At 37.9% G+C, this 15858-nt stretch overlaps 2 protein-coding genes across 2 annotated transcripts; both read right to left on the bottom strand.

Moving 5' to 3' along the window:
• On the bottom strand, positions 1–4305 carry LOC102712762 (TBC1 domain family member 13-like). The gene is made up of 9 exons (XM_040529185.1): positions 4018–4305; positions 3834–3929; positions 3102–3206; positions 2737–2889; positions 2040–2123; positions 1824–1952; positions 1332–1511; positions 824–940; positions 1–729 (listed from the first exon to the last, which is right to left on the bottom strand). The coding sequence occupies exons 1-9, from the start codon at positions 4303–4305 to the stop codon at positions 565–567; spliced, it is 1317 nt and encodes a 438-aa protein (XP_040385119.1). The 3' UTR covers positions 1–564.
• Positions 4306–8963: 4658 nt separating this feature from the next.
• Positions 8964–15114, bottom strand: LOC102712483 (GPI transamidase component PIG-T). The gene is made up of 5 exons (XM_006663379.2): positions 14785–15114; positions 12356–13558; positions 12093–12242; positions 11800–11980; positions 8964–9472 (listed from the first exon to the last, which is right to left on the bottom strand). The coding sequence occupies exons 1-5, from the start codon at positions 15049–15051 to the stop codon at positions 9303–9305; spliced, it is 1971 nt and encodes a 656-aa protein (XP_006663442.2). The 5' UTR covers positions 15052–15114; the 3' UTR covers positions 8964–9302.
• Positions 15115–15858: the final 744 nt, after the last annotated feature.

The following is a 15858-nucleotide window of genomic DNA, read 5'->3' as shown; positions in this document are numbered from 1 at the left end:
AAAATTAAACGAATGCGAGTATTTGCAATTCCTTACAAGTAAAAAAATTAGTACAAATGTGAATTTTAAAGAAACTCTTATTCAAGTCTACAACTTTCATCCTGATTTTCTCAAAGTCCACAGTACATATTTCGGTTACAGACGCAACTGAGACCAAGAAGGCAAGAACACTTTTGAGGAAGCAGGAATTTTTATCCAACATTGACAGATATAACTAATGGCTAAAGCTCTTAAAAACTATTGATTTGTTTATGAGGTGCTCAACCATAGTTCTTTCCTACTAGTCTCTAAGTCCCCCCTCATCTCTCTAGTCTATAAGGTAACACATCAAACAACAACTTTTCATATGAACAAGAAAAACTGATCCTTTTTTCCATAGGGAGGAGATGTTTCTTATGTAAACACAAGAAGAAATGCATCCAGCCACACACCCACACCAAAATGGGATAAGCACATCCACCTAACTTTCAAGCTATCTACCGTTGTGTTTGCCTTGCAATATGATCAGATGAACACACACGGCAAAGATTAAGGTACAACTATGCAGAAAAAGAAAATGCATCACTAGCTGGCTACGCTTCCTCTCAGTCGGTTAGCAATGTGAAGGAGGTGGTCAATGTTAGTCAGTGGGTAGTGTTGCAGAAGCTGGATGTTGGCAGTGAAGTCTCCAGCAAGGAGGCGCCTCCGGACAAGGATAAGCATGGCACAGCATATCCTCAGCAAGGTGTCCTGCACAAGAACATGCAAAGTGTTGACCCCCTGAATTAGTGCAAGTAACATGACTGCAAACATAGCTTAGAGGCTTAGTCAAGAGGTTACATACCGGAGGGCCTTCCGGATCACCCAAAATAGCATCCCAAATGTGAATGCACACATTGAAGCTGAACTCCATTGTCAACAGTAATGTGATCCATCTAAACGCATAGTATTGTGGGTATACCTGTATTTTCATTATTCAAGCATGAATATCAACAATAGAGGGGTGACATACTAAAGCAACTATATTTACCCAATACAACCATATAGCATGCTATCAACGTTAGTATTTTGTCAGAAAATAAACCTAAACAATATGTTACTGTTTAATTTACAAGGAAATAAGAGCAACTTTAACTGTAAAATGTGAGAAAATAGACCAGTTCCTTTCCAGTGGTAATGCTAGCATCTTTACTTAAGCCAGTAAGTAGAAAAGTGGAAAATATGTGACATTTTGGATGGTTAAGGCATCCAATATTAGCTATTGGAGAAATAACATGACAAGTTTTTCTTGGTGCAATTCCGCATGCTACAGTATATTTGCTGTCTGAAATACATTACTGATTAATTCCTACCTTTGTAGTGATCTCCATATGTCGCCATAGCTCTTCATCATGTCTCTTCAAGAGCTGAGACAACTTTGAAAGTGTAGATCGAATACCCACTTGGCTGTTGTCAAGATGCTTACAGTAGTTTTCTTTAAAGCCACTGAGTAATTCAACAAAGCAAAAGAAAGTGTCTGCTTCAGCCGAGGCCTGTAATTTCAAAATTGAATAATTCAGCTAATGAAGACATCTCAGAACCATTCATGAAACAAACCCAGTTGTGAATTAATATTCATACAAATGAACTATTAGTCTAATTCTCCAAAAATAATTCATTTGGTCTTCTAAAAAAACTCAAAATATCCACAATAAATTTATTTGTTCCATGTAATGAGCAAGAGAGGGAAACGCAGATAGATTTGAATCTTGATACCCCCACACAGAATATACTGTTATCCTAGATGTTAAATGCTAATAACTCTTCTTCATGAGAAACATGTATTAAACAGTGGAAGAACATACCGAGTTGCTTGCATCAGGGTCATTCTTGAATACATAAAAAAGAGGTGCCAAAACTTCATTCATCCCTTGCACGTATCTTATACTAGTATTTAATTTTGAAAAGATAATGAGAATACGCCTTAGAGATTCCTGAAATGTGTTTGAAAAAATTAGTCCAAGTGACAATTGTTTGTAGTTTAGATGGAAATAAGAAATTCCAAGGCACTGGAGTGAAACCTGGTTAGACTTGGCAGAGAAAAAGGGCATTTCAGGATGTGTTCTCTTCACATCTCGGTCTATCTGTTCTAGGATTTCTGATTCCTGGATTGAATTTACATGTATCAGAAATATAAAAATTGAAATTGAAATCTTGTGACCCATTCCAGAACAACTATGTTTAGTAATTGACATCTGGACAGAAGATAAATGTTAGGTGTTATAACAAAATTAGTTCAGGTTAAAAGGCATGCAATTCCAAAGCTTGATAGCAAATGCAATTAACCCCAACATACTGATCAAGACGAAATCAAACCCAAGTGAAAAGAACAAACCCACTGTGCAATAGTATTTAAAATACCACAGCCAGATAAGAAAAACAACAATAACAGGAAACTGTACCTACCAGAAATTAACTAGAAAGGTTAGCATGGTCATGATTATAATCAGAAGGGCAAAACATCTTAAGGTTCCCTATCTAGAGTTCTACATATAAGCATAGTCACAAGCACAAACCCACTGAAAATATCAACAATCAAACAACTGAAAAGCACAGCCTAAAATGATTCCATAAAGTAAACATATTATAGTGTTGTGGTTAATTCAACACAATTTAACCCTTCAAAGGACCTTAAGGCGCATGAAGGAACCAAGGCAACCATCAATCCCAACAATTCACATGTCTTGCAGATTTACTTAAGTTGGTAATAAATAATACCTGGAAGTATTGGTTCCACAAGCTAGATTTACCAAAGCTCAAAGGGTGCTCTTCATTAGTAACTTTGGATCTTGGTAGAAGGCCAATGTTGTCACTATTTAATTCTTTCTTCCTTAACAACTTTGACTCCTCAAATCTTCGTATTTTTTCTGACTGGTCGAAAGAAAATGTCAGTGTACTCATATATAACCAATTGAGGCCCTTTTTGGCAAGGCCAAAATCTCTAGGGATGGACCAGGATTTTGGCTTTGCCAAACAAAGCTAAAGTTTCATTAAAGAGGATAATAAAGATGCCATTTGGACAAGTATATCTTATCCTCATTGATAATTTAGTAGATATCATAGAGAGGCAATCCATAACTTACAGGATTTAGAAGAAATTCATCTCTATATGCACTATACTGGCTTCGCTTCTTTTCTAACTCGTGAGGCCAAAAAGCGCGTTCAGTTGGCAAATATCCCAAGAGAAGCTGCACACTATAAATATAATCGAATAAATTTCTTGTGTATGAACTATGGAGGTTACCACATAGCACAGTTCTCATTAAAAGCTACTACTTGGTTATTTAACCCAAAGTGGTCATTTTCCTATACAACTTGGGCATTAAATTTGATATAGCACAATAAAGCCAGGTTAGTTATAGTTGAAAGCCATACTTATTCAATACATATTAGCTTGGTAAATAGCGCAATTTGAAGTGGTCATGTGATTGCATGATATGAGGAATTTGCAAACAGGATAGAAGTGTGCATGAGTTACAATACAGACCAATTCTCTCTTTTTTTTTTTCATGTCATAGGTAGTTTAAGGCACTTAAAAGTTTAAACTATGAAATGATGGATGTTCATTTTAGGCAAATTTACTGTACAGGCTTACTATGCGTAAAGGGATCGCTATGTTCTCTCAACTAGACACCTTTCAGATATACATGCATATTGGAAGAAGAATCGCTCCCATAATATGCTGGAAATGGTTCGTCTTAATGAGACTGCACTGTGCTGTACTTCTGTTCATGTCCACGACAAGTATTCATGAGAAGCAAGTGAAATCAGCGCAGCATCAGATTAGAGCAGAGGAGAATGCGGGCGGAAAGGACCTTCCAGACGAGAGGGCGAACACCGGCGCCACCATCGGGCACGCCGAGGCAGGCGAGCCTCCGCAGCTCCCCCATGTTCACCACCTTCTTCGAGAGCTGCATCCAAACAACCCAACAACCATCAGCTAAACAAAATCCCCAAACCCCCAACTGGGAAGTGGGAACCCTCGCAACGAAACCCCACCGCAAGCTTGAAGTCGGCGAGCAGGTGCGCCCGGAGCGCGGCCCCACCCCCGTCCTCCTCCTCCTCCCTCTCCCCGCTCCTGGACGAGCCCACGGCCTGCTCGTACGACGGCGGAGGAGCGGCCGGCGGGGGCGGCTTGGGCGTGGGCGGGGGCGGGGGCGGGGGCGGGGAGAGGTCGGCGCCGTAGGGGTCGGGGGGCGCGGGCGCCGGCGGCGGGGCCGACCAGAGCGGGCTGTTGAGCCACTCCGGCACCGGCGCCGCCGCCGCCGCCGCCTTCTTCTTCCGCATGGGGAGAAGGATCTAGAAGGCAGGAGGGGGGGAAGGGTCGCGACGGCCGCGCGCGCGTGCGCCGGCGTCGCGACGTGGGGTGTCTTCTCTTTATTGGAAGAGGCGCGGAGCCGCACGCAGATCTGGAGCGAGAGGAGCGGCAGGTGGGAGAGCCCGGTGTCACTGCGGGTGGGCCCGTGGTGTCGGTGTGCAGTAGCACCGCACGTGATGCGAGATGGTGGTGGGGGTTGCCCCCAAAGAGCTGGCACGTGACAAGGACGTGGTTTATCCGGCTTTTTTCACCTGACTGGTTACCCGCCCGTGCTTCACAACGATATTTGACAAAAAAAATAGTTAGCTTAAAGTATAAATTTTATTTTCAGTATATCAACAATAAATAAGCTTGATAAATCTTGAGGAAAACATATAATAAAAAATAATAATATATAAAATATTTCACATGCATACATACTACTATGGAATAAGTTAAACAACCTATATAATATAAACATATCTCATTTAATACTGCAATAGAATTTCTTAGTACAATTATATAAACATATCTCATTTGATACTACAATAAAATTTCTTAGTACAAAGAAGCAATTGTATGAAGAGGTCTAGAAAGTTAGCACATTTTTATACATAGTATTTTTGGTATATGTGTCAACAACACTTATATCTTTGTTATTTTCTAGCGCAGCAAGTACTTTTAAATTGCTTCTTGAAGTGGCCCGAGAAAGTGCAACGTTAAGCTGACTACGTGAGACCAATGATTTTAGAAGGGTAGACACCAACATTTGACAGCAATAGAGAATAGAGAGAGTATGCCCTCAATGTGTAAAATCTAAAATTGCATTTCTGGTACTTATCCACTTTTTGTTTGCTTAATTCATATGGTCTACTATTATTATTTCGACTATATGAGCAGAATTTTATATATATATATATATATATATATATATATATATATATATATATATATATATATCCAATTGATAGAGAACTGGTCTTCTTAGATTAGATGAATGGTGGAAGCAAAATCAGGTAAAACCAAGTGATTGTAGATTCATATTTATTTTATTTATATTAGAATAATTACAATAGGGAAATCCTATTGTTTCTATTAAAAAGGAAAAAAAATATATGTAGAATTTTATGCCACCAATAATAGAGGACTTCAACTGATATTCCTCTTCCATGTGTGCGTTTAAGTGTGGATTTTATTTTGTTTTGTTTTACTTTTTCCGTGGAGGTTGTTGCATTGATATTTTCTTTTGATTTTTTTATTGGTGTTCAGGTGGGTTCGTTGCATGCGTGTTTATTTTCTTTCTTTATTCTTTTTTCCTAGGTGCGTGAGTCATTCTTTTTGTTTTTTCTTTTTCTAGGTGCGAGGGACACGCATTGTACCTAGAGGGAGAGTAAGGAGGACGACTTTGCTTTTAAAGTAGTAGAGATATTTAATTAACTGCTTTGCCCATTATATATTATAAAATTTTTTAGGTTTATCTAAATCTGTTTATATATTAAGATATATATTTTGTATATACGACTAGATTCATTAGCACATATATAAATTTAGGCAAGGACAACAGTCTTATAGTGTGGAACAAACAAAATATTTGTTAATATTACATTTGACATTTAACCGGTGTATCTATGACATACAGGCTCCAAACCCATGTGTCATGGAGACATCGAGTGTCAAATATGTAAACGGATACTATAGCAGTGGTAAAAAAATTGAATGCCCTAACCATTGTGTTTTATCCCACTTGGCATTGTTTACTTGGAAAATGTGCGGTGGAAATTGCTTTTTAGGTGGAAATTTAGAAACTATCTCATATAAAGGTTTTTAAAAATCTCAAAAAAACCACACATACATAGATGAATTTAGAGAACTACACAAAATTGCATGGCCACTTCTTTTTTGAGAAATAAAATTAACAAACGGCTATTGAAAAAAAACCATATTCCTCGTTTTTCTCCATTATTTCTTATTTTATGTCTCACAAAAAAGTCAAATTTGATCTTTCAATTTTTCATAAATATCATCTTACTTATGTGTATGAATTTTTTTGAGAATTTTTGAGAACTTTTGTGATGTTGTTTGCATGCTTTTCACCAAAGTTGCAATTTCCACCATATACTTACCTATTTTTTTACATGAGAAAATTACAATAGCCCTTTCGAACAACATCATAATTAAGATGATTTGTTGTGTATAACCTTTTATAGTTAACCTTGATTTGAGATTCTCTTCCCTCACGCATTCTTACAACCTCTAGTGGCGGCGAAACCAACTCCCTAGCAGGTTGGGCGGCTGCCCGGGTTTCACCGTAATCATCTCGGCTAGATATAATTGTTATAAAAATTTGTTACTAAATAACTCCATTAGTTGCCTAAGCTCGACAGCACCGCTGGCTCCATCACTAAGAGCATCTCCAATAGAGGGCTAAAAATTAAGTCCTAAAAATCTGGTATCGGAGGCCTTCTAAAAAATAATGGGTCTAAAAAATACCCCCTACTCTAATAGAAGTCCAAAAATCAAGTCCTAAAAATAGTTAGTTGATCAAATCAATCAAATTAGTTGAGAAAGGGTTGTTTTCTTCCTTTTTTTACCCGACGTCATAGCAGAGATAGGGTCGTGTCGTTCTCTACTTTTTTTTTTATTTCGCTGCCCCTTTCTGAAGTATGACCGATTGGGAACGTAGATTGCTTCCCTAGATCTGGTTCACTTTTGGGCTATGATTGGGACTGCAAATATTTTAGGAGCAAGTTTGGGCTCTGTTGGACACTTGTTTTTAAAGTAAATAAAAAAAATCACTTTGGGAGCCTGTTTGGTGCACTGTTGGAAATGCTCTAATGACCCTTTTTCTTATATTTATGGTCAACATGTTTTCAAATCTTGCTATGTCAGCCGAATTTGGCGGAGTTAATTTAGTTTAGTGGTTTACACTTGGCTTTTGGCTCCAAATACACTTTATTCGACAAATACAATGTCATATCGAGTTCATAGAAACTGAATATATTGAAGAAATAAACTATCGGGCATGGCCGACATGAACAACAATTATAGCTTTTCTCGAACCTATTGGTATTCCTATAACCACGTGTGAGGGGTCTGATACCATGAAAGCGCAACTGCGCAGACTAATAACAACTGAGGGTAATCTATTCAATGACTATAACAATATGAAATTGCATGAATTAAGTACTAATATAAATTCATATATATATATATATATATATATATATATATATATATATATATATATATATATATATATATATATATATATATATATATATATATATATTTCTTTGAACTCATAAGCCACTATGGCTCATGGCCCCTGCCGTTTCATATCATGGTCCTATTTTAGAGTTGTGTTGAAGCTCCCATATAGTGCAAGATATTAGCAGATAGGAATATAGGATGGTCTTGTAACTTATGAGCAGATCAGGCTGTCAGGATTTTTTTTTCTTTATAACAAACGTCATGAAATTCTTCAGCCCTCCACATAGCGGCTACACTATTAGTCTTATCTTTTTATTTTTATTTATACTTATAAGTTAAAATTTAGAATTTTAATTTTTAAATTTAGAGTTAATTTTAAAGTTTTTATTATATTATATTTTTCAGTTTTTAAAGATCATTAAAAATACATATATAAAAGACTATTTATAAATTATTTTTTTATAAATATATCATTTAACTTTCCCAGAAAAAAAAAACGAGAGCCTTGCAGAACATGAGAAAATGGCTAGACGAAGTGAGGATTCTCCAACCACCGACATACACTGCACGAATCAGTCAAGTTTAGTATTTTTGCTAACGAAGCGACCGAACTAAACTTTGCTTAGCAAAACGAATAGACTTTACTTTTGTTTAACTTCCGCCACTTCTAGTTAGTATTAGCTTTTCGATCACGTGCTATTAGTCAGTCCGCATAATTCAAATATGGCTTAAAATTTCTTCTATCATAATTGACGATTTACTACAGCAGTAGTTCAGCCATGAGGGAGCTCAAGCAATAGTTAATTAAGTCAAGTACATTTTTCTATGCATACAGGCTCGAGCACATCTTCTTCCCTAATAACAGTGTCCAAGCGACTTTGTCTCTTAAATTTGCACTGTTCAGTGTCATGTCGAGCTTATCTGCACCACCTTAAATCTACCAAAGAGAATCCAATGAGACAATGAAAATTGCTAAACATACTACAACGTTGTAAGACTTACGCATGACTAAATTGATCTATGGATGCAATACCACCTCTTTAATTGATTGGTTACATATTTTTAATCGTACATAAGTTATATAACTTAATTGTATACTTTTAGTCGTACATCATCGTAGGTACAGCAGTGCCGAAAGACAAATACAACACATTCTCTGTTGATCTCAATTGGCCCTAGCTGGCATAAATGATGTGCCGGTGACAAGAATGCGTGAGCAACAATAGTAGGTGATAATCTCGAACCAAAGCGAATTAAAAGGAGTATTAGAACAAATCAACTTACATAAAAATCTCAAACATTTCTCTTATTTTTAATATAATTTTCTTAAAAAAGCAACCGGTCATGGAATTCATGTGCCGGTGAACAGTAGAAAACGAGCTGACAAAAAAAGAACAACTCTTTTTCTACTGCGGGTAAGCGGCTGCACCATCTCACAAGAGCGAATCTTACTTATCGTCACGTGCTGCACCGTAAATTACTCACCGAGTACAGTAAAATACTCTGGCAAAGATGCACAAATTAACTACCTGCTGCAAAGATGTGGGTTAGTGGGTACAATACAACTAATAATACAACGACGAGATGGCATCTGCTGTCGATTTTAACAGTCCAGTTAGACATGGCTCAGAATTGGTATTGCGCAGCAGGCAAGATCAATATACCCATACCCTAAAAGAAAGAAGAAAGAAGAAAGAAGAAGAAGAAGGTTGATACAATCTACAGCCGTGGTCTTGGACTTTGCTCAAAATTGTACAGAATGGCACATATCCTCTTTTTAACTGTTGGACAAGTAGTGAAATGCAACAGCTACCACCGCCACAAATACAACCTTGAGTAGTAGCTTTGTTGACACCAGAGATGTAGGTGAAGATCCTTGTTGTGGCGGGTCGAGCTTCTTCCCCCTTAGCTTGGCTATCAACAGAGGAATCAGCCCGCGCTTTGCAGCTGCCGTAAGATCGAGATTTGGTTAGGTAAAATTCAGAAATCTGGGAAGCCTCTAAATTTACACTAGTGGTAAAATAGCAACACGATGATGGTGTTGATATAATACATAATGAATTCTGTGAAAGCCTGAAGTAGTTGTTCATGTGTAAAAAGTGTATGAAGATCAGTTCAAGAACGAAAATAAATCAGATGACACTGTCAATGGCGCAGCAAAAAATATTTTCTTCTTTACCACTGTCAATCCAGTGCCACAAGCAAACAGATGGATGGCTCAATGGAAGAACATAATAGTCGATACTTAAAAAAAATTGGCACAAAAAATATTTTCTTGTAACTTTTCTTCCTATCTTAATACATCAAATGACCTCCTTCAGTCATTCCGGCAAAAAAAAAATGGCAGATAAACTATTATAACCCACTTTATCTCTTCATGTTTCCTGTGGTACATCACAAGACCAAGGAAACAAATCTTGAAAACAGAGCCAAAAGAGAATCCAAGAAAAACATCCCGAAAATTATAGGTCATGCTACAGAAGTGCAACTCTAGTATCCAAAGAGAATGGTTCAAATCAAATCAAAAGGAGCGAGAAGATTTGACTGAACAGATAGAAGAGAACGCTGTAATTTTATATACTACAAGATTAAATGGCCAAATTTAAATTTCCTAGACCATGCAATATTAAAAAGACATCTGTTAAAACAGCAAAAAATGTAATCACCTGAACCTGAACATAAGCGATTGTAAAACATGTTTTCTTCAATTCTTTTAGAAAATCCCTTTTGTGCCAATGAGTAATCTCAATGAATTATTTGTCACCGAAAAACTTCTCTTCCATTCTACACTGAGGAGACTTTTGTATCTCTTGTATGCTATTTCCAATAAGACTATTACATAAGTTGCCATTACCCCTTAGATGCACATGTGTTTTTTTTGGTAACCAGTGATGTTGCCCTTCTTTGCTGCTGGCTGCAGAGAAGCAACTTGGTGGAGGTTGACGCTACTGGGGGGCAGTGTAAAGGTCCAGCACTTCGCAAAACTGAAAAATCCTAGGGTTCGTGGTTGTTTGGATGCTTACTGGCATGGATGAGTGAAGGGCTTCATGCTTATCTCTGGCCTTGTCTGGACTCTGCTAATGATGAGAATCCATCTGGTTTGGGTACAATCAGTAGAATTGGTCAAATTTTGTTACAATCAACTCATTGGATATCGATCGGCACTGGTCTTGAGGCCAAGGGGGACATGAGGATTTTTTTTCTCTCTTCTTGACTCTGGTGTCTGCTATGTCCAATGTGGGAATCAAAGGTTTGGGACAGCAGAAAGGAGTGTGCAGGTAGAGATTATGGTCCAAGAATCCATCTTGGTGATGCCAGTGGTCTACTAGGTGGAGATCAATGAAGACGGTGAAAGAGGGGCAGGACACAGGGTTCAGGCAGCATCCCGACACAAGAAGCAGGAGGCATGGTAGAGAACAAGGTAGCGACAGCACCAGTGGTGAGAGGAGAAGCTAGAAGGAGAGGAAGAAGTGTTTTGGTCTTTTCCTGGTTTAGTCAGCATGGTGACAGGAGATGGACAGTTGTAGTCCGCAAGGGATGAAAATGGAATTCAGGAAAAGTTTTTCAATGGCAAGGGAATGAGACAACATTCCACTGCATAGAAGGAATTTTCTCTTTGTTTTCATAAGCACGTCATGTTGATTTATTTCTATCTAATATACAAATTCAGAGAAGCCATCATCTAGTACTTACTATAAAATAGCAAAGAACTAGGATAAAAACATGGCAGTGTATGGTTCAGCACTTAAGCTAGGAAGTAGAACGATTGATAACTGTATTAATCTGCCGGACTTTTCAAAACAATTTTTCGAATTTTCAGCAAATGCTAAAGAAAATAAATACTCTTGAAAAACACTAAATTTATCAAGAGTACTACATTATTACTGGGCAATAGCACAAAACCAAATTATTTGTCTCTGTATCTCTTGCATGAAATGTAATTTTTCATATTAATTACGAATTATTGTTTTTGCAGTTCATGTGTGAGTTGCCTTAATATCTGAAAGAACTCATACTAACTCATATCACTTTCACATGTGAACTTTCTCAGTAAAACACTAAAATTAGGATCTAGTCATATGCAAAAACTTATGCATACCATTGTCCACCCCCGTGATATTAATTCTTCTCCAGATAGAGCACTAAGCCACTAACTTGTAACTTTACGTTTGATATTGAACATCGAAGTAAATGACATAGTAAACCAGATCAAAGAACACAAGAACCAAGGGCCTCATAAAAAGGTAAGCAAATGAATAGAGTAAGCAAATTACCTGCTTTTTTCAATTCCATCTCTTCCTCACCAATTCTTCGTCTCAAAGCATTAAGTAGTGAGCCAAAATAAAGTGCTAAGACGGTGCATGTGAAGGTGATAACATTGTATGGCATGCTGAAATCAGGAGTTGTCAAGGGAACAAGCAATACTTCTGTATATGACTTGATCACACCATCTTCCTTCAAGATATAATAATATATCAATGAGTAAGTAATAAATCAGGATATCTCAGCTCAAAAAGTAGTCAAAAAAGGTTTTTGCTTCTGATCTGACATATCATAACATATCTACCTTGAACGTTTGTAGCAAAGGTGACATAAACAGTGTATCAGTTTCAGGATAACTTCGGCTAGAATTGAACTCAGGAAATGTAACCAAAGCTGATGGGATGTCAAATCCTTGATTAGCATCGGGAGGATATTCATCGATGTGCAGAAACCCCTGAAAATGTATGCTTGTGTAAATATTTTCATAAACCAAGGAAAACATATAGTTCTGAATACCAGTGATGGATGCACAATGGGCAAACAAGTAATTTAAGTAGCAGAACAAACCTTGTCAAAGTCCAATGATAGGGTAGCTGATTGCATACTGCAAGGTAATCTCAGTAGCATCTCTAAACTACCAGGCAATAGTTTGTCTACTGAAGGAGTGACATGAATCTTGTCAACTACTTCTGAAATAGCCTTACTGTTCCCATCAATGAAAATTTGCAGGCTGTGATAATAGACTTTAACATACCATGGAACAACTTGGAAAACTACAGCTTTTATTGAGCAATCATTTGAGCTTCCATATACCTGCTTACGCAAATTGGTGGATCTAAATGACAGAGCAATCGATCCTCTTTCATTTCCGCTACCCATAAGAAATCTGTTTGCATGATATGGTGCAGGGGTACAATACCATATGAGGGGAAGCTTCCAGGTTATGCCAACATCCAAAGGCTTATCGTTATTGTAGTTACTAACATCATATACATATAGTGAAGAAGGTTGAGTGTCCATGTCCTTTAACTCCTTGAATACCCTGTTTGGGGCAGTTGACAGCACAAAGAGTTCATTAGTCCAAGAAGCTTCAGCTCCAGATTTATCACTTTTGTCAACTATATCTTTCTCAATCTCTACAAATACTCTGCTGGATTTAGAAATGAGGCACTTTCCAGATAATTTCCTGTTAAACAGATCTTTTATGGACCAGCTGGGCTGCAATTGTGCTTCTTGTCCATCAGTAGAATGTAGCTGTTTACCCCTAAGAGTATCTGGCTGCAGAACAACTGTCAGGGTCTGATCGATAATAATACCAGACGATTGAGATGATGTCAATTTCAGCTTTTGGGAATGGTAATATCCTTTATAAATTGAAGGTCTGTAAAGCAAAGAAGCTATCCCAGCTTTGTCACGACACGGGAGAAGTTTCAACCAAGGTGTGAGATTCTCAGTGCACACAGCTTCACGAGGCAATGCACCATATCTTAGATTCCCTTCATTCAATTTAAAACCCCAACGAGGAGCAGAAAATGCAGTGGATGATTCCAAAAAATTGATGGATGCACAAAACAAGCCTGAGAGCGTATGTGTCAGGTTCTTCCATGTGGCATCAATTTCACCTAAAGGAAGGTCAAAAGCTGCCCACAGCTCAACACCTGGAGGCTTTGCATAATTGGTTGACATTGGATCATATCCACCCCACCGCTCATAGTTCCATCGACCTTGTGTGAAAGATAGCTCCAATTCACTAATATGGAATTGTTGGACCTGGTTTACAATGCAGCATAATGTTAACAGTAACATAGGACATTCACTCAAGGCAGTAGAAAGTTACTACATCCGTCCCAAAATGTAAGCATTTCTAGGTTGTTTAGCATATACTAAGGAGATGTCAAAAGATTCATTTTTGGTCACTTTAGTGGTTACTTTTTAAATTTTGAACTGATGAGATTGCCTTCCTAAGCATACGATTGGCTCTAGAGTCATTGGAATGATTGAAATCATGAGAATCAGCGCAGAAATGCTTTTATTGTGGTACAAAATTTGATTCCTAGAAATGCTTATATTCTGGGACATAGGGAGTATTAAACAGATGAGAAATAAAGGATCATTTCTTCTGATGTGGCAGGAGGAACAAAACTATTTAGGCTGGTTTTTAAAGAAGACATATCAATGAATATTTACGTTGATTATTTAGAGAGCATGGCCACATCAAGGAAATCTTACTATCAAATTTCAGAATTTTAGCTCCAGCTATTATTAGCAATGATCCAGTATTATCTTATCCATAAAAAAAAATGTCCTCAAGACTTGTTTTACATATTATAAAGTGGAGTTATGAGGAAAAAAGGATGATTTACGTCACAAAATCTGCACTAAAGATTGTAGTTTTTTTTTTTAAATGTCCATCATGGCATTGATCAAAAACATTGTTCAATTTGTTAACTTGCAAGACTAAGCCAGGTATGTAGCCAGACATGCTAGCTCTCTCAGCGCTGTGTAGGACACGTTTTCTGTATACCAATTTATGGTTCTGACTTCCAATTCATACTACCAACAGTTTCAATTGTTGACCTAAACATTGCAATTTAGACAACATATGGCGATTTCATAATGGCATCTATCCAATTGGGATTTCATATAATAAGACCCAAAGTCCAAACATCAGGACAGATCGAGGAGATTGGAGTACAAAATTATCCAAAACACCATTCTTATACAACATAAAAAAAGTGCTTCAGTAAAAAAACTATGCTTGAGATAGTGAACATAATGGATGAAATCCTCAACCAGTCCAATTCAAGTGGAAAAGATCCCCAGCAGTTGCTACATCCACCGTTTCTCCTGCTCAAAAGAGCTTAATTGCTCTATCACATGATTCTACAGCGCTGCACGCCCAATTCGAACAAGCACTAGCCATCGAACCCTAACTCCCTAGGTGCAGCGGCAGTCGCGAGATCTATCTACTGGGGCAGGGCAGGGGAGGAGCGTACCAGCTGCGCGATGGCCTTGGGGAAGACGTGGTGGTGGCGGCCCGCGGCGGCGGAGGGAGGTGCGGAGGAGCGGAAGTGGAAGTGCGCCAGCGTCTTGCGGTCGGGGAGCGGGCGCAGGAGCAGCTCCTCCGTGAACACCTCCTCCTCGTCCTCGCCCTCCTCTGCCGCCACGGCTGCCCGCACAAGGGATGCAAGGAGGAGGAGGAGGAGAAGCGAGAGGAAGAGGAGACGGCGAAGAGCGGGCGGCCGCGACGGCGGCGCCGCCATTGCGCCGCCGAAGTGGGGTTTGGGGGCGGCAGCGTGGTTTGACGCGAGTAGCTGTTGCGTGGCCTTTTTTGCCGGTGATTTGTAATGTTTAGATGGCAAATTTTTTGGGGAGATATTTGACATCGAACGTTCAACCGGATGTCGGAAGAAATTTCTGGACACGAATGAAAAAACGAATTTCACAGCTCGGCTGGAAATCGCGATACGAATTTTTTGAACCTAATTAAGCCGTCATTAGCACATATTGGTTACTGTAGCACTTATTCGTCTCAAGATTCCTTCCACAACTATGAATTAGTTTTTTAATTAATCTTTTTTTAATGCTCTATTTTAATGTTAAAAAATTGATGTGATGTTTTTGGAACTACAGCCTAAAAAGGAACCATGGCAATAAATAAATAAATAAATAAAATAAAGCAACTAAAAAAATTTCGTATTTGTTGTATACAGACAAAAAAGAATTCGAGGATATTCTATAATTTAGCCTAACAAACCTACTTATCTATCTTCAATACAAACAATTCATAGTTTATAACAATCTAGCTCAATAATACAAACCACAATAATCCAAAACGGAAATAAACAATGCCTTAGTACACTACTTGAAAGTTGTTGTATTGAGTTATGATCCAAGAATTTAGCCTAACAAACATGTTAACCTAGGTCTTTAATACTTCAGAAAAAAACAAACAGTTCATAGTTTATATTCCCTCCGTTCCACCTTATAAGACTTTTTGACATTACCTAAATTCATATGTATGCTATAATTTATACACATATATATTGATATATTAATAATTTTAGACA

Source organism: Oryza brachyantha, chromosome 11, assembly GCF_000231095.2.
Source record: "Oryza brachyantha chromosome 11, ObraRS2, whole genome shotgun sequence".
In the NCBI taxonomy this organism is placed as follows: Eukaryota; Viridiplantae; Streptophyta; class Magnoliopsida; order Poales; family Poaceae; genus Oryza; species Oryza brachyantha.
This window is presented reverse-complemented; position numbering and strand designations above follow the sequence as displayed.